Raw genomic sequence first — 20735 nt, forward strand, 5'->3', positions numbered from 1 at the left:
TGTTTCTAAACATTTAAAGCTACTTCATTTGGATTATCAATTACCATCTTATTTCTCAGTCATAGAGTTGTTATGAGAAGAAACTGCTTTCAATGCAATGTTTTCAATATGGGAAGACAGCAGGGTGACAAATTGAAACCCCCTGCTGATCTTTGCAACATAAACATGCCCATTCCTGATATACATTTAAATTAGGAAGACAGGATGGCAAGTGAATGTTGAAAAGTCCCCCAGGTAATTCAGATTTGCTTATCTGATTGAGGATCAGTGCTAACAGAGTGAGATTTAGTATGATATCTATTACTGGAAGAAATTATAAAGAAAATCTATTAAACAAATGTAGCTTCAATTTAAAAATGAATTTACCTGCTACCTATTATATCTTTAGTGCTTTCTATAATAAAATTCTTTCCTTACAAAGTTATTTTCACATCATTCCTCCTTTTTATCTATTTTTTAAGCTAGTCATAAATACAGTGTCACTTTCAGTATTAGATTCTCAATTAGTGCTTTAATTTCCATAATATTTTTATTATTTAGCTAGAGATGTAAAAAAAAAATTCATTCTTTCTGCTAAGGAAGTTTTGATGCATTTAAAACTCTTTTTCTGCTTTCTTATTATCACTTCAATTTATTTTCAATGTACGTATAATAAATATAGCATTGATTTAAGTGTTGAGAACTTTAATTCTGTATGACTTTGAAGACTAGTGTCTGAGTTTCACTCTAAATTGAGGGGTATGACTAGATAATTACTAAGATATCTAAAACTATAAAATGGCACAAAGCTATTTGCAGCTAATTTTCTGGCTCCCTTGAAAGTGGTTCAACAGATTCTGTGTTAAGAGCATTCCAAAATATCATGGTCAATTAGAAAGAAAATGAGCCAAAGAAAAAACTCATGGCTTCCTTCCATAGTTACATTTTCATCTGGAGACACATTGCCATTCACAGGGAAATGAATCCCGAGGGGGAAGGAAGACAGTAGAAGGAATTCTACCAGATCCACTTTGTGTACCTGTGCTGTGCTATGCTAAGATGCTTCAGTCGTGTTTGACCCTTTTGTGACCCCATGGACTATAGCCCATTAGGTTCCTCTCATTATGGGATTCTCCAGGCTAGAATACTGGAGTGGGTTGCCATTTCCTTCTCCAGGGGATCTTCCTGACCCAGGAATTATACTTGCATCTCTGATGTCTCCTGTACTGGCAGACGGATTCTTTACAACTAGTGCCACCAGGGAAGCCCCTATGTACTTACTCAGATATAATATTTGATTGTTTTTATATCTGTTTTAGTAAGTATTTTAGAAACTATCCAATTTTGTACATATTTTAGAAATATGAATTCTGGTTCTAGTTCTGCAATCACTGATTCACTGAGTGACCTTGGCAAATTTATCAACCTCGGTGAGTTTTTCTTTCTTCATCTATTATATGACAGAGGTTAACTAGACTATGATTTTCAAACTGAATCCTCAAATCCCAAGTCAGAACCACTATATGCTTATGAAGAAAGAATATGTCTACATTAGAATATTTTGAAGTGAGGATTAAGAATCTATTTATTTTAACAACCTCTGAATAGGTGTTTTTGTACACTAAAGGTTGAAAACCACTCAGATAAGTTATTTATAAAGTTCCTTTCCAATTCTAAAATATTAAGTTTATTCATTGACTAATGCTTGGTTTAAAGCAGTAATTTTTATGCAACAACAGCTTGGTAGTATATAAAATGCAGCCTGTGTATATATTTAATAGCCTGGGTGTTTTGATGACAGGTAAACATGTCCATTATCATTAAATCCTTTAAAAAAAAAAAAAAAAACTTATCAGGACATTGATAAACACTGACACAACAACACTATTCTGAAAAATAAGGGAGGGAGCAGAAATGAAAGAGAATGGGAATAAATTAAGAACAAAAGAGAATGGGAATAAATTCATTAGATATTAACCATTGGCCATGTCAGATGATCATGATAATTGTATAAGGTAAATGTCTTGTAACCATTTAATAAGAAAGAAATTGGAGGAATAAGGAATAAAATGGACCAGTCCATGATTACACTGCTGGAAAATGCAGATGCAGGAGAATTCAACTCTGTGTCACTTTAGAATCTTTACCAGTTCTAGTATGCTGTGTCCACTTAGAAAGCATAGCAATATCAAGGGAGCCATTTAATGTAGAATTATACAAAGGGTCAAAAGCGAGATAATTTTAGAGACTGAAAATACGCTTAACCTGTTGGAAGTTGGTAGTTAAAATTAAACAAAGAACTCTACTCAATACTCTGCAATGTCCTATGTGGGAAAGAATCTAAAAAAAAAAAAAGAGTGGATATAAGCATATGTATAACCGATTCACTTTGCTGTAAACCTGAAACGAACACAATGTTTTAAATCAACTATACTTCAATTAATGTTTTAATAGAAATATTTAATAGCAAAGAGAAACAAAGGACATAAAATAGATTGGTCAGTCATCAGATTACTGATTTATTTTTGGTTTTAGAGGTCTTTGATAGTAATCTTTCTACATTTATCTTTATCTGTTCCATAACTAAATTGTTTTAGTTTTGTAAATAAAAAGTAGATTTTAGGTGGGTTAATATAGGAAAATAAATTGTCTACTTTCCAAGGATATCTCCAATTTTATGTTACATATAAAGAACTTGATTTTAGTGTGAACATTATTAATCTTATATTCATGTTTCCATGATGGTGACCTAAATAGAGGCCACAAATCCCGAAAATTTTAAAAACGTGTTAAGTACACTTTACTTCATAATTAAGCCTTATTCTGACTCAGGTCCTTATCACTGTAAAATGAGGGTGGTAATAGTTATGAAATAGGATATAATAGGCAAAGAATATAAAGCTATAGGTACAAACACACATGTGGAAACAGATCAGAAAGATAGAAAAACAGACATATGAATAATTTAGTAGAAGGCCTGGTCAATTATAATAAATTTATAAAGGTTAGGTTGCTTCCTTTTTCTACTTCTTAAGAAATTCATTTATTCATTTATTTTAAATTGTTTGTTAAATATCTGTGATTAATCAAAAGAAATCACACGACTTTGTAGAAAATATAGTTGATGGATAGTAAACATAGACATTTGACGGTATAACTTTGATCATATATAGCTGAATTTTAAAGTACATTTTAAAATCACATACAATAGCCTGTTTCCTTACTTTCCATTTAAAACAATTCAGCAATAGTGATTACTATAATACACATACACACAGCCTGTGTGGCTTATGACAATATAAGCAAGTATAATAAACTTGGAGGGGAACTTAGCAATACTTATCAAAAACAATGAAAAAGTTTTCAGTCATTTTATCCATGTAATCCCAATCATAGTGATTTATTTGGAAGAAGTCACTGAAGACTAGAAATACAATCATGTGTCGATATTCAGGAAAAAATCCTAAAACCATAATAGTAATTGTATATATATATATATGAAATATAGATTAATAAGTTGTTATAAAAATAATGAAAACAGTTACATTGAAATGTATATACATATAAACTTCATATTAAGTTTAACAGAGTAGAAAAGAAAGTTCTCTGCATATTCTAAAATGACAGAGCTTATGTATTATACTCCTAAGAATTGGATAAGAACACAAAGGAGACAACTCACCACAAATGCTATCACTTTCATCTAATCCATCTTCACAATCATCCTCTCCATCACAAATCCAGTGTTTAGATATACATTTTTCTGTGGAACATGCAAATTGGTTCCAAGAACAAGAGGCATCTAAAAAATACACAAGAAGGTTTGTTTCAGGTGCAAAAGAAAAAATGAATCTTTAGAGACGGTCTTAGGAAAGATCTGATAGTGAGGAAAGTCTTCTTTAGACTTCACTAAAACCAGTCATCCCAAATAAAAGAAGCCACTTTCCTCTTTTCTATGCTGCTGCTGCTAAATCGCTTCAGTTGTGTCCGACTCTGTGCGACCCCATAGACGGCAGCCCACCAGGCTCCCCCATCCCTGGGATCCTCCAGGCAAGAACACTGGAGTGGGTTGCCATTTCCTTCTCCGATGCATGAAAGTGAAAAGTGAAAGTGAAGTCGCTCAGTCCTGTCTGACTCTTAGCGACCCGGTGGACTGCAGCCTTCCAGGCTCCTCTGTCCATGGGATTTTCCAGGCAAGAGTACTGGAGTGGGGTGCTATTGCCTTCTCCATGACAGTACAATAAAATTTTGACAATGGCTTGCATATTCCCTCTGAGTTATCCAGGTCATACAACATTGTTTCTTCAACATAATCTCATAGGGTATGACTCCAAGTTAGTCAATATGCTAGTCACTCTTCCTAAATGTATTCCTGTTTTTTTCTAACATGTAGGGTACAAAAAAAAAAAAAAAAAAAGAGTCCAGGTGTGGTATTCTTCTAACTTTTAGTCTGTTATTGAACAGTTGGAGAAAAAAAAAATTACATCCTAGGCAATGCCACAAATATGGTGAACTCACCACCATACACATTTGTTTTTAAAAGTGATGTGACTCAGGGGGTTTTAGCTCTATGATAAGCTGTCAGTTTTCTATCTGTACATACTTAACATACTATACATACTTAAAACTTTGATGTTTTTGTTTCTGTCCCTTGGGAACACTTAAGTCTGACTAATAACATACAGATTCATTGGCATGGTGGCTGGTATTTTATTATGAAATTATACATTTATGATAATATACTTAATTTATTTACAAAGTTTGTGACTGCTCTCCTTCCTTTATCCTCAGTTCATTTATCACCAGCAAACACCCAAGAATAAAATTCTACTGAATTAGTACATTAAAATATAAATGACTATAAAATAAAATTTGATGTTTATCTTATAAACTTATTTAAAACTTTGCATTTTTATTTAAAATATTTACATACATGAGCTGTGAAAAGAGAGACATTCAGAAAAGCCGAAACCAGAAAAAATATTAAAGAAGATACAAATGTATAATGGCTTCTGTTCCAGAAATCATGAATCTATATAAACTATTTAAAGTTCTCCATTAATCTTGTTCAAAATCTGGCTCTAATATAATCAAACAAAATGCACTTTCACATTTTGTGATGATATTTACTTTTATGGGAATTTGACTTTTCTTAGACAACCATTTTTAATCCTTGTCTGTTCACCCTGGTGTATGTTATTTGAGCTAAATGAAAATAGAGAATTATATGCTTTTAAAAAAATTGGCCTGGATATCATAAATCTCATAAATTAACAAAAAAAATTTAAATATTTTCTTACCTTGCCAAGTGAAATGAAATGTACACAAACAGAAATTAGGAGTTGGATGGGGAGAGATTTTTTTAATAAATGCAAGTTTTAGTATACTATTTAAACCTATACATGTAATGAATGGAAACATTTAGGATAATAATAGTCAATAACAGGTAGGAAGAATATAATGGGTTGTGTGAATTAAATCCTTATTTTTCACAGCAGAAGGTAAATATATTAGCATCTAAAGCAAATAAGTCAGGAAATTAAGGTATAAATATATCATTTAGATTGATGGAGGTATCCACTAGCAAAAACAGAAAGGTTAAAAGAAAAGGTTTGATGGGAGATTATTATTCTCCATTATAAATTTTTTCTGTTCTGTTTTAATTTTTACCATTTGTGTTATTTCATAAAAATAAAAATTGATGTTAAAACTGTTTAGCAATATTTTGTGTAAAATTCCTATGTAAGGTAACATCAGTATATAAATGATAATATGGTTTATAAAAGTAAAGGAAGATATAATGTCTCACCACAGTGGAATTCATCAAGTCCATCCTCACAATCTTTCTGACCATCACATACCCAGGTATTCAAAATGCATCTTCCACTAGGACAACCAAAATAATTTTCTTCACACTTGTGTTTGTTTTGAACTGTGATAAAATATAGAATGCAGTGTCAAATAAATTACAGTCAAGTAAATAAATTAAATGTCAAATAAATAAATCTTTAGATATCAAAACAGTAATATTCCTTGAACTGGAAGAGATAAATAACAAGAAAACTTAAATAAAAAAGAGCTGAGATGTTCTTTTTTTTTTTTTTTTTTTGCTTTCTTAAGTGTTTAATAGGAACAACTTTTAGTTGACAATAAATTTTATATTGACATTTTCATATCAGGAGAATATTTATTTTTATTTTTTCCAGATAAAACATTTTATTTTTTAATTAATTTTTAATTTTATTTTTAAACTTTACATAATTGTATTAGTTTTGCCAAATATCAAAATGAATCCGCCACAGGTATACATGTGTTCCCCATCCTGAACCCTCCTCCCTCCTCCCTTCCCATACCATCCCTCTGGATCGTCCCAGTGCACTAGCCCCAAGCATCCAGTATCGTGCATCGAACCTGGACTGGCAACTCGTTTCTTACATGATATTTTACATGTTTCAATGTCATTAAGAATGTCCAGGTCATGAAAACCAAGGAGAAATTAAGAATATGGAACAGAGGAAATCAGGGAGACATGATAACAAATCCCATCTAGAATTGGATCCTGGATCAGAAGAAGGATATTAATGGAGCAAGTGTTTAAATACAAATAATGTAGAGTTAACAAAAGTAAAATAAAACAATTGAGATGACTATAAAATAAGTAAACCTAAGGCCAAAGTATCATTTTATGTGGAAAATATTTTAATTCCATACTCAGAAAAAATTAATTACAAAATTATTAGTAGGTTTTTGCTGAGCAAGTATAAACTTTATGTTCAACAGTTGAAGAGTACATATGCTTTGACAAGATTTATATAAGCGTACTCTATTTTAGCTTCTCCCTGGTGGTCTAGTGGTTAGGATTTGGTGCTCTCACCATCAGGGCCCTGATTTGATTCTGGTCAGGGAAGTCTTTCCTCTTCTTGTGCCCCTGCTCCCTACCAACTTCCCAGGACTGACCATATCACCTTTGGGGCTTCCCTGATGGTTCAAATACCAAAGAATCTACTTGCAATGCAGGAGACCTGGGTTCAATCCCTGGGTTGAAAAGTTACCCTGGAAAAGGGAATGGCAACCCATTCTAGTATTCTTGCCTGGAGAATTCCATGGACAGAGGAGTCTGGTGGGCTACAGTCCATGGGATTGCAAAGAGTTAGACAAGACCAAGAGACTAACACTTTCACTTTCTATTTTAAGGAAGAAAAACAAGTTGCAATAGAATCTTTGAAATTGTTCTACCTTAAAAATTATCATGAGACTAAAAAGTATTTGTATATAAAATTATTCTGTATATTATATATTTTTCAGACTATGGGGTATTGTATTATTATGACCTCCAAAAGCACATACAAAATACTAGATTTTTCTCTTTACTGGATATCATTGGTCTCCTTGTACCTTCAGGTTTACATAATTTTAGAGTGACTGACTCACTATTAGAGTATACTTGTTAATATTAGTACAGTAATGCATGACTATTTTAAGATACAAAAATTACCTCCATTTTATTTTTTTAACACCAACTTTGTAGATCTAATTAAAGATGAAAAATCACTTTTGAGAGAGTCCCCTGATGGCTCAGATTAGATAAAGAATCTGCCTGCAATGTGGGAGACCCAAGTTCGATCCCTGGGTTGGCAAGATCCCCTAGAGAAGGGAAGGCTACCCACTGCAGTATTCTTGCCTGGAGAATCCCATGAACAGAGGAGCCTGGTGGCTACAGTCTATGGGGTTGCAAACAGTCGGGCACGACTTAGCAACTAACACACACACACATACATAATGAAGAATAAAATTTTATTTAAAATTGTAGAGGATTTGCAGTGAGCTGCAGTTCAGTGCCTCCCGTGAAGTTCTCTAGTTCCTCCTAGGACATAGCAAGTCTTCAAACCCAGAAGGAACATCACAGAGTGTTACACACTGATGACCATGGGAGGAGAAAGGGATCTGTCATTGCCCAATTAATTGATAGATTATGTACTATTAAGAATATCAATTCTTTATAGTAGACTGTGTGTGTGCACTTGTGGATAACAAACAAATATGTGTGTGGAATACCTATGAATATCATATCTTAAAATATTTCAAAAAATATTACACATCAACAAAATGTGGGAAAAGTGAGTGTAGCAGCAGGGGTAGGAGAAGGAAATAGCAGGATGAGAAGACATGTAGTAGAATCCTACAAGCATATCTACTTTCAGTTAGTAATTTACCATCTGTCTTTCTGATACTATTATACATTTTTAAAATTTGTTTCCTCAAATAGTTGGAAAGAAACAAGTTCATAAGCTTCTCATGGAAGGCAATTTCCTAAGACTGCATATGACACTGCTTGTATAGGTAAAGATGGCTAATAGATACCAGTATACCAGCCTGACCTTTATTCAGTAATGATAACTGTTACCCATATTACTATGCTGAAAGATTATATTGCTGCACCAATAGCCTAGTATGACAATACAAGCATAATACAAGTAAAGCGGGTAGTGAGAAACAGTCTCCCTCTTTTAGTCTATTGATAGTTTCTCTCAGTATATACTGCTTCTATGAAAGCTTTATAAATTACACGTTTTAAAATGTTATCACCAATGTTAAAAGGATTAACAAAGAAATGAACTTGAAAAAGGAAACTGATCCAAATATAGAACAGATTTCTTGAGTATCATTCCATAAAAGTATAAAGTGGTATGTTTAGAACTGGATGATCATTTTTAATTTAGTCTGCAACATTTGTTTTCATCTTAACCACTGAATATCAAGAATGAAATTTAGTAAGTTTGTGCTATACAACATATATCTTCAAGGCAAAGACTGTTGTTCTTTCTAGAATTACCTGGGCATTTTAATTCATCTGAGTAGTCTCCACAGTCATTAGACCCATCGCATATCCAGGCTGGCAGAACACACAGCGAGGTAGAATTGCATCTTATGAACCCTGTGGTTTTCACTCCAAGTTTATAGAAATATGTACAGTCTGTATTATCTATAAGGAGGTAAACAGAAAAATGAGAAACACCTCATCTGCAAAGATTATGAGCCTTTTATGTAGGTCACAGAAACAAGAAATGCTAACCTCATTTGAAGAAGTAAATATGCAATTATCCTACACCACAGGGGTTAATTGCATATCAATTCTGGACAAGGTTCAGTGAGGAGTTGGACACTGTTCAGTGAAATGTCAAAGGTGCACAGGCATGCACAAACAAAAGGTAATGGAATATCTTACTGCAGTTCTTTTCATCTGAAGCATCTGCACAGTCTATGTTCTGGTTGCATCGTGCTGATCTCGGGATGCACATCCCATCTGTACAGCGGAACTCAACAGCAGCACAGGTTGAAACTAGAAAAATAGATAAATAAGTAAATGGATAGGTAAACTAGATAATGATTTCTTGCTTTTAACGTTTTGAGTGCTTTAATTCTTATATTTTGTTTGGTTTTGCTTTTCAAACTCTGGGCAGTTGAACTCGACCCATGACTCCCAATCCCAAGCTTCGGTTAGATGCCTCAGATATTCTCCCCTGTCACACAGTTCTTCCCTATGTTGTGATACTTATGATACTGCATTGCAATTTCCTGCTTGGATATCTTTCCCCCCATTAAATTGTAAGCTCCATGAAAGCAGAGGCCTGTGCCTTATTCTACCTGATTATTCCATTTCAAAACTAAGCTAACAAACAAACAAAAAATAAATAAATAAATGCTGATGAAATGCTCTTTCTTTTCAGCTTCAAAAGTACAAGGTTATGACTCTAAGCAAATGCCTGAGTGTATACAGAGAAATCCTAACTTGTTTGCTAAGAAATGGAATGTTTCCTACTATGATAAAAAGAGATGGACAGAGAGAGACTGAGGAGGAAATCACTGAGTGTTTTCTTTATTACTCAAAGATGAAATAGTTTAGCACTGCTAGAAAGTCATCATACTATGTTATCTTCCTTTATATGCCACATCACTAACATTTGGTATAGGAAATACGGATGCCTCACGCCAAGGAACATATAAATGTGGTATGACTTGTTTCTGTTATTGGAAAGTAAGGCTTTCCAATTCCCTGCTATGCTTAGATGAAAATCAGTTTTGATATGCTACCATCATTATATATCCTTTGTACAGAATTGCTTATTCTTAATCATATATTCCTTTCTACTTTGCTTACACATTCATTACCATATAATGTTTTCCAGCAATATGTTGTGAACAGGTGCATGGCTTGCTTTATGTGTTAGATTAACTTAGGTGAGAATTTTATCCCAAATTCAAATTTCCACAGGTTGATTATGTTAATGAACAACCTGAAGGGCACTTTGATTATGCCATTTTCACTAGTGTTGATACTCTAAAGAGCCTATTTAATTATAAATATAAATTATATCAATTGTAAATGGTTAAAATGCTATCTTAAAATATGCAAATTTTACTCAAGGGTATGTATGTCATTTGTATTTCAAAATGCACTGCTCTTATATTTAATTGTATCTTGCAATTATATCCTTATTTACGTTTAAATGATGATTAGAATAAATGTTTTATTTACAATTTGCAATTATAATTGCTTCACTGTTTTCTTCATTAAAAATAACATCTTATCATGTGAAAAGATAATGCCATTATAAGTTGAGATAAACACACTGTTTCAAAGAGGAAAAATAGATATTTTTCTTTTATGCTAAATAAACCATATTCTTTTCTATTGCTTTTCAGTACAATATTTTTCTATAGAAATAGTTAATGAAATACATAATTTAGAAAATAATCATGATGAGTATATACATTTTGCTTCTGACTTTGCTGTCTTTCAGCAGTCTCCTATTAAGAGGTTGTGTTCCAAAAAATTCCTTATAAACACTATATTTCAGAATTTATTTCTCTGTGAAACAATATTCTGGATAGTGGTAATATTCCTAATCAAGTTTACAAAGATTTATTGCACAATGCACTTTAAATTTTATCTATACTTGCAGTTAGAGTTTGGGATGCTAGAAATCTTAATGCTGATATACTGGGACAATCACAGTCCATTCCACCATCTCCATCTCCCTCCAAACTTCCACAGATAATCTGTGTACATTTCATGGAATCCACCTGAGTGGATATTGGTGGCAGATAGAGAGAAGAGGGCAAGTCATGACTCCATGAATAGGGCGATGGCATTTCAGACAGTTAAGAGGACTGGAGTTTCAGGGATTTCACGGTAATGGAGTTTCAAAAGTAGTGTTGGGTGCTCTCAGGTGGAAGTGAGTGTAAAGAATGGCTAATGAAATGAGTGGAAACATGGAGCAATTAGAACATGGGTCTTGGATAGAATTCTGGGAAGAGGAAAAAATAAACAGAGGGACTCTGATCTAACTAGATGAAAAGAAACCATATCTTTAAAGTTGAGAAGAGTGGTTAGAAAATGGTATTTAAGAGAAAGGTAGGGGAAAAATGAAGTGTTGGGGGGGGGATGTCAGGAGAACTGGAGAAAGGATGAAATACTTTTTCTCCCATTTTTGCAATGAAAAATAGGGCTAATGAATCTTGGTGGGAAGGGCTAGGAGAGCATATTTGAGTGTGTGAGATGTGCAAATAGGAACCAGTTGTGTCTTCACTCCTCATCTTATCTCCATAGATTCCATGACTTGATTTAGAGTTTGGGAACAGCCAGAGGATTATGTAGGGTGATAAGTGATATTGGAATTGCGAATATTAAGTATTACACAATTCCATAAACAGCAGGAGCAAGGTGGTTGTGGGGATCAACATCTCCAGCACTTGTAGACAAGAAAGGAGAGTTGTAAAACAGGAGAAATCCATGGTAATAGAGAAAACATCACTTAATTAGTAAGCAAAATCTTCTTGTGCCAAAACCTCTTCCTTTCTATTCCCTCTGTCATATTCCCTTCTATGTTGTTTTGGTCAATCAAATACTGAAATTTGTTTCATCCTAGGGTGAGTTTGAGGGAAAAAGATAATGGGATCTTTAATTTGTCAAGTGAATATGACAAGTTTCTGACAACTTTTTTCCAGGCTAAAAGTCCTGGAGAAAAAGAGAAGAGAAAATAATGTAGTCCAAATAAAGGTAAACTGAGTGAGAAATACTATAATTTTTCCTCTAGATGTGCCAAAAAAAAAAAATAAAGCCTACAAATTGTGAGTGACACCAGGAATAGCAATGAGACACTATGAAGGAAGATCTGACGAACACTGGATCAAAAGTAGTAGCAAGAGAGAAATTAGAAGAATACACTTTCTTTCCTTTATATACTTTCTTAATTCTCCTAATTAATCCACTTCCTTCGCTCCATGTTAGTTAAAATCTTTAATTTGATAGCAAAGATATAAAATTGATCAGTCTTTCCCTGGTTCTTAGGATGATTCTTATAACTAAGCTAACTCACTGTTTTTCCAACTCCCTTACCCAACCTGTAGCAAAGGGGAAACTGACAAGGAAAAAATATATTAAATGCACTGCCACATCTCTTCTGTTTACTTTCGAACCACATCTTTTATTTCTTATACTGCTTAGGTTCCAAGGGTATGTGAACCCAGAAAGAATGATTTCTCCTCCAGGTAGGCTTATCCTTTTCCTTAGCTTGTTGTTTGTGGAATCTTCAAAGTTTTACTATGAATTTGGGGAAAACAGAAAAAAAACACCAGCTTCCTCTCCTCTAGGTTGCCTTAGAAGTGCTTATTTCTCCAGTCCACCTAAAGGTGTTCAGGTGGCCCAAGGAAGTTCTTTTCAGAGGGAATATATTCCTCTTAACAGGAAGCGAAGGAGGGATATGATGCAATCTCCATAAATCTATTCACTCAAACAGAAGAAGAATGAAGAATAACAAACTTTCTGAACAACTCCTCAGATCCCCACCAGACAGCTTGATGTCTAAAGCTCTCAGTTATGAAATGAATTTTACAAAGAGTCAGTAATAAAAGATTGATGAGGATTTGGGTTTTCACTTTGCTTCCAAAGACAAGAAATAAAAAATAATTCCTTACAATATTTCCACAAATAGATTATTTGACTATATGCCATTAAAAAGTGTTAATTGCTATTAACATCTAAATTAAACAAACAGAACTGTAATAGTAGTTCAGATGATTCTACCATAACTTTTCTCCAAAGCCTATTAAAATCTCTCTATATTTACTGATATTTTATTGTACCACTTAAATTTTGTTATTTTTTACTTTATTTACATTAAACAGTAACATGATTTGTGTGTGTGTTCATATATACATACAACAAAGCACTGTGTCCCCAAGTGGCAATGATTATAGAAAAAGGGAGTGACTAGAGAAATAATTCTTTTTTCATTCTTTCTAAGACTATTTATGTTCCTTTTCCTTCATGACCTTTTACATGCTCTAAGTGTCCATGTGTTTGATGGACATACATCTGAATTAATGCTTTATAAGAAACTGGCTTATAGAAAAAGTACCCAAGTTAGTATTTTCCCTATGGCATGAAAGAATACCATGAGAACAATCTTAATATGAGAGGAAAATCAAATCTAAAAGATGAAAATATAATAAGTAAGCTTTCATCTAAAAAGCTACCCATTTGTTTATCCTACAGAAGCTAGACCATTTACTTAAATTTGTTAACTTATAGTATGTAACACAGCATCTCCTTGAGCATGTGTAGTTTCAAATGTGCTACATTATATAGGAAGAAGTTCAAGGCATACAATTTTGTTGTTATTGCTTCACAAGATATCCAATTGTCATGATCACTACACTATTATTATCACAAAATAAAAGTTTTGACAAAAACTTGAATCTCAAATATGGTAGTTCTGTCTACAAGTATATGGCGGAGATAGTTATAACACAGAAACTACGAGTTTAGATTAAAAAGGGGGAAATAAAATTTTGAATTATTTATATTGTTATTCAGCTGATACTGATATCATTAAGCAAAATGAAACCTATCTATACTTTTAGAAGACTTATGGTTTCAACCAGCCACATAAGAGTTTAATAAACACCCACCATGTACTGGGTATTATATTTCATAAACCCAAATGCACTAATTTGCTTACTGTTTTTAAAAGAAACTATTTTCCAAGAAAATCCACAGTAACTTATTAAATTTACATGACTTCTTTTGCCATGGAAATTTATATTGAAATCTACTCTCTGTATCTATTATTCAGTTCCTTCATATTCTAGATTTATCTTTTAATTTTTATCCCAGCTTACTATTTTCATGATAGTCTTTCCACCTTGCATAATAACTAATAGAACATATCTGTTTTGGGGGTTTCTTTCTACTTTCCTGTTCTTTCTTCCAAATGCTTTTCTGTTTCTCTCCATTAACTACCAATGTCTTATTACAATTTATCAATTTTAGTCTTTTATAGATAATACAAAACCACAGTTAACTTTCAAATGTTCTTGGCTCTTTCTAAACTACATCAACTTCGATGGTAAGCTTCTCAAGCGTTTGGCCAAGATCATATACTCTAAGACAACAGAGTAACTTCTCAATCCTTTATCAGCTACAAAATAATTTGTACACATTCTATCTTCTTCCTTAACATTTTATAGTTTTCTCATTACAACTGTACTTCATACATCTTTTCTCTACCACCAACCTTTTTAAAAAATAATCTGAATTCACTGTCTTTTCTCTTTCACCATTCATATTTGTCTCAATCCAGTGCAATCTGGTATTTCCTTCCCATTCCACTGAACTGACTCTTGAAGGTAACCAAGAAATTATTATCTATTTGCCAAGTATAGTGGACTTTCCAGTCTATGCCTGCCCTCTTGCCTTCTCTGTAACACTAACTTATCCTCCTTTCTTTAAAAAAAATAATTTCTTATGAAGCTCATTTTATTACTCTTGTGGTATATGTTTCATTTCTTTATTAGTATCTTCAATTTTAATTTCAATAGGTCATTTTGATGCATTCTCATAAAACAACTTCTATTTCATACCTCCTTTGAGTTCTCTCTCTTTAAGAAATCCAAGATCAGTTCTTCTGATCTAAACCTACTATCTGAGCTCCATATCTCTGCTTATATATATAACCTTTGAACAGTTCCATTTGAATGTCTATAGGTACCCCAACGTCAGAATGTGGACCATTCTTACTATCTTATCCCTGTTTCACACAACAAAGGGCACGCAAAAATAAATTTAAAAATTAATGAAAACAAATAATATTTTAAAAGCTGGCAACACACACACACACACGTGCCAATATGCTTCAATCATGTCCAACCCTTTGCATGGACTATAGCCCACCACGTTCCTCTGTCCATGGGATTCTTCAGACAAAAATACGGGAGTGGTTTGCCATGCCCTCCTCCAAGGGCTTTTCCCAACCCAGAGATTGAACTCGAGTCTCTTATGTCTCCTGCATTGGCAAGTGGTTTCTTTACCACTAGCACCACCTGGGAACATCCCCTCTCGCCCCCACCAACACATGCTTATCTTCTATTACCATGTTTCTTACCCCAAAATACCTGTTATGCTACCACTTAAAATTCTGTTATATCTGTCTTTCTCCTCTTTATTCCTAGCTTTCACTGCTGTAACAGCCTTCTATTTTGTCCTTCTGTTCTCAGTATTATAGTTTTAATTCTAAAAATCAGTTTTTTTCCTCTTTTTTTTTCCTTTCTGGTGACTACAAGATAAAGTTCATGTTCTATAACACGACACCAGAAAACACCATCATATCCCAGTTCCTTCTAAGTCAATTCATTTTTGTTGACACTCCCCAATATGCAATCTGGCTCTAATCATCAAATTACTTTCACTTTTCAATATTGGTCCCTCCACTTGGAATTCTCTTGTTTTGAAACCATTCCACTGTTTTAGACTTTGACATTAGTCTATGAAGCCTTTCAGATTACCTCCAAGTTAAAAAAAAAAATTCTTAATAGTGCAATCATGGCACCTCATATGCATCTTTACCTATTTAAATGACTATCGTAGAGTTTGATCTAAATTGAGGGCACACACAGAACTTACAAATTTTATGTCTCTATTCTTAAAGAATTTCACCCAATAAAGTATTTTCAATAAATGGAAAAATTTTTAATGGGAAATTGGTTTGGAAAGATCTGTTGATTCCAGATTTTAGGATACCATAAATGTCAGACTAAAAACTTGTCACTTATTCTGCAAACATTGGGATTCTTTACCTGAGGAGTAATTAAAAAAAAAAAAAAACTAAATCTTTACATAGCATTTACTATATGCCAAGTTCTGTTCTAATACTGATACACTTATTTAACTATTGTCTCTTTTCTTATAATTTGGAAAACTGAGGCACCAGTTGGTTAAGTACCTTATCCAAAGTTTCACAGTTAGTGATAGGGCTGGGGTTCTATTCCAGGTAGTGTGGCTGCTGATGTGTTCCATGGTAAAATTTTAAATTTAACATGGTAAAATGTTAAATTGTGTTAGCATGACTAAACATTCAATTGATTGGAAAGAGTAGCAATCGTTCCAATTGACTTCCAAAAGGAGACCAAATAAAAGGCTGTTAAGCTTACTCTGTTAAGCTAGGCTCAAAATAGGCTGAAAGGGAATATATTTCAAAGAATTGGAAGATTTGCTGATGATTGGGCATGTGGTTAATAAAGCATGGTGGAAGGAGGAATAAAGAAGAATACCAAGGTTTCCTTTCCAATAAGTAGGAAAATGAAGAGATCACATGTAGGAGCTAGGATTAAGGAATGAAGGGGAACATTTTGGAGCAATAAATTCAATATTATACTTTCTGGTAGAAATGTCCCAAATAGGGAGGTTGAACTGAAAAGGTGAAAAAGAATCTTGAAGTGAGCAAAGAAAGAAATAGAAACCAGAGACAGAAAAATAGTCATCAATTTTCAATTGACTCTAATAACTCTCTTCAACAGCATTGACCAAAGCATGGTCCGTAGATGCTAGTCAGGGTTATATATCAAAAAGGTGAAAGTCCAGAACTCTCAGGAATACACTGTAGAAGAGTTTGGGGAACACTTAGCATGATAATATTCCTAGGCTGATGTGACATGTGTTTACCTTTACAGTCTAATTCATCAGAGTTGTCTCCACAATCATTTTCACCATCACATAACTTGCTGTGAGGAACACAACGGCGATTGTAGCAGGGCTTGAAACCTCTTCGACAACTTCTGTTTTCTTACATGGAAAAGTGAAAACACATACTTGGAGGGCTTATAGAAATATTTTTACAAAAAGAAGATTACAGGTAAGATCTCATTCACAATAACCGGATTGTGGATCTAAAGAACAGATGCTGTGTGGCATTCAAGTTCTGGATTAGAATATCTATGAAAAAACTCTCTTTGACTATTTTAACTTCAATGATTCACACTTGGAGGTCTCGCCAAATTATACCCACTTTATTGCTTCTAGGATTTCTGTCAGGTAGGACAGAAATAAACTTGTGTCACATATTCAATGAATCTCTACCTCAAAAGTAATAAAGGCACTCCAACACCTATCCCCTATCTCCTTTGCACCCCACAAGTATTTTAAATCAAGAAAAAGAAGTGTCAAACAAAACATTTATTCCTGAATCAGTGAATTCAAGAGTCACCTATTTATCCATAAATTTCTCTTAAAAATCATCTTAAAGGATCTATTAGAATTTTCAAAGCAGAAGAATAATTGCCTTCTGAAATCTGTTTACCTTAATCAGAATCTCCTGACATTTTCTGATTTGGGGCAGAAGGTACCACTCACAATAATAATAGCTGCCATTTACTGAAAGCTTCTTTTGTGCAAGGCTCTGTATTGAGCATATGTAAATACACATACGTTTATTTAATGTTCCCAACCACCATTCCAGCTAGGTGCTTTGTAGTGTGCTGTGTTGTGCTTAGGTGCTCAGTCATGTCTGACTCTGCAACCCCATGGAATGTAGCCCTCCACGCTCCTCTGTCCATGTAGATTCTCCACATAAGAATACTGGAGTGGGTTGCCAAGCCTTCTGCCAGGGGATCTTCCTGACCCAGGGATCAAACCCAGGTCTCCCACATTGCAGGCGGAATCTTTACCAACTGAGCCACCAGGGAAGATTTGTAGTGAGAAACTGAAATATAAGAAAAGTAATGGCCTTTCCTCATACTAGTCACAAACTAATAGATTTGGGAACAAACATTTAAACTCAAATGTGATTCTAAAATCTGGAATCTATGTCTGAAATTGTCAAACTATAGTCCACAGGCCAAATGCAGCATGTGAACCTGATTTTATCTGGCTCTGGAACTAATAATGATTTTTACATTTGTAAAAGATTGTTTAAAACACTAGAATATGTGACAAAAGCATATATGACCCACAAAACCACAAAATAGCAGCATACCCTTTACAGAAAAAGCTTGCTAGCCCCTTTTCAGACAAATATTATCTGCCTTCTAAGAAGATAAAAATAATGTGAAATATATTTTCAAGCCAATTCATAATATATTAGTATCACATAAAATGTAATTATTATCACATTTTTATATGCTTTAATATTTTCATGATGTACAGGACATAGCTATTGATTTTGGTAAATACATCATTTGAGGTAAATTCCCTAAGATTTAGTTACATGTTGATTACAGACAAATTACATTTAACTATCATTTTAGCCAAGGATGTTTACTCTGCAATATAAAAGAGTGAAAAAACTTCCTGTGAATTTCCCCAAATCCATCTTACTCTTGTTTTAACTTTCTTTGACAAGAAATAAAACAAAAGAGAAATACAGAAGCCAAATACAATTCCAGATATAGATACCTAAATTCTGAAGAGCATATAATACCAATACTATACAGTATAAGAATAAATCAGACTACTTTAGAAATATTCTAGATCAATTCTACCTCAACTATTAATGATTGCATAGATGCATGCTTTCAGGAACAACATTGTTGAAATGAAGGCAAGTAACAGTTGCTTACTATAGAGTCCAAAAGCCAGTTTATATTTCTATGGGAGAGGGAAAGGTTGACTATCATTTGCTGTCACCTACAGAGGCACAACTGGTGGAATTCCATACTTAATGGACACCAGGGCTAAAGCAATCAGCATTTGTACCTAAGGGCAATAGCCCTGGGATAATCCGAGAGGCAAAATTATTTAGAATGAATAAGACCTTGATATCAATACAACAATATACCATTGACTGATGGTGGACTTTTGCTGCAGGTTAAACCTGCAATATCCAGCCAATAACTAATACTTCTGACATCTTTAAATGTAAGCCTAAAACCTTTGCTAATGAAGAATAAATATGGAGCTCAAAAACAGGCTCCTGTGTATTTAAATTTATACTTCAAGCATGGAAACTATGAGGAAATTCTTCAATTAATATCATGTGTATTTGGGTAGGAAATAAGGTGCCCAATTTGAATAAGAACAAGCCAAATCAATTGTTAATCTACATGTTAATGAGAGGCAGTAAGAAAATCATACATACAAACCAAATGGAGACATTCATACCAAAAACTATAAAAATAATTGCAAACTTATCTCTGAAATGAGAAAATCACACACTGAAAACTTACCACAGTAGAGCAGTTTTTCATCTGATTTATCCTTACAATGAGGAATGCCGTCACAGGTGAGCTGATAATCAATACATTCTCCATTTCCACACTCAAATTCTGAATAAATATTGCAGGAAGAATTTTTAGCTGAAAGGAAAAAAGGTCAATATTTCATATAATAACAAACATTTTTGATGTCATAACAATTGTTTCCTTTAATCTTAATCATAAAAATAAACAAATTTGCTTATATAAAAATTAATAAAGGGCAATTGTTTATGGAATTCCTTTACAAAAAAAAATTAAGAGGGATGCTTTTATTGTGTTGTTTTCAAGCTCATTTTGCAAATGTTCATAAATTGCCTAACTTTATCTTTGTGTTTAAAGTATGGTATGGGGAAGGAGGAGGGAGGGGGGAGGAGGGTTCAGGATGGGGAACACATGTATACCTGTGGCGGATTCATTTCAATTAAAAAAAAAATAAAGTATGCTTGTGGATTTTGTTAACTATTTGGTGACTGTACAAGTGTGGAAAGAAGGAGGGGCTTAAATTTGGGTGACTATATTTATGCATCTTGCTTAGCACTTTATCCTAAAAATAAATGTTTAAGAAGAGCCAGTTAAATAAGCTCTGTACATACTGATAGTGTTTTTGTATTTTGTTATTCAAATCTCATATATTCTTCCATACACTGAAATTTTTCAGCATATAGAATTCTCATCTTGGATGCCTTGAATTGATTCATTTCACTGAAGTCTCACCTCCAAATGTCCTTCCTCTCCAACTACCTGCTGAAAAAAATCTCTTTAACAATTTCTATCACTCAGAAGTACTAGAGTTGCTGAAATTATTCTCTATAGAATAGACAGAGCCTCTTGTGCTATTTACATTGTGAGAGGTACCAGGGAGAAGACCGTCTCTTCCTGCCACATGTGATCAGTACCTACTCCTTGAAATGCATGGGAGTCTGTAGGGGGTGCTGGTAGAAGACCAAGATAAACTGAAAAGCACATGCAGCAGATGCTTATGGGCTCCAGTTAACCACTGCCCTATTGTCCCACTTCTAAGTGCCAGGATTCTTGTAAGAAATTTAAAGTCCGAGTTTTTTGTGATTTGACCAACTTGTGAGTACAAAACAGCCATGAGTACAAAGAAGCTTTTCTACAGCTAGATTTCATCCCTGGAATGCCAATATGTGACCTCTGTTTTAGAATGATCTCTCTTGGGGAAAATAGACATTTTTCAAAAATTTATTTATTTTTAATTGAGGATA

At 33.6% G+C, this 20735-nt stretch overlaps 1 protein-coding gene across 1 annotated transcript in view; it reads right to left on the reverse strand.

The window, feature by feature from the left end:
* Positions 1-20735, reverse strand: part of LRP1B (LDL receptor related protein 1B) — a 1793119-nt gene that overhangs the window by 309556 nt on the left and 1462828 nt on the right. The window contains exons 46-51 of the mRNA XM_070360639.1: positions 19480-19608; positions 16982-17101; positions 9206-9319; positions 8813-8962; positions 5789-5911; positions 3662-3781 (exon numbers count right to left, since the gene is read on the reverse strand). Of these exons, the coding sequence (XP_070216740.1) occupies positions 3662-3781; positions 5789-5911; positions 8813-8962; positions 9206-9319; positions 16982-17101; positions 19480-19608 (756 nt within the window). The remainder of the gene's footprint in view (positions 1-3661; positions 3782-5788; positions 5912-8812; positions 8963-9205; positions 9320-16981; positions 17102-19479; positions 19609-20735) is intronic.

This window comes from Bos mutus, chromosome 2 (genome assembly GCF_027580195.1).
Source record: "Bos mutus isolate GX-2022 chromosome 2, NWIPB_WYAK_1.1, whole genome shotgun sequence".
NCBI lineage: Eukaryota > Metazoa > Chordata > Mammalia > Artiodactyla > Bovidae > Bos > Bos mutus.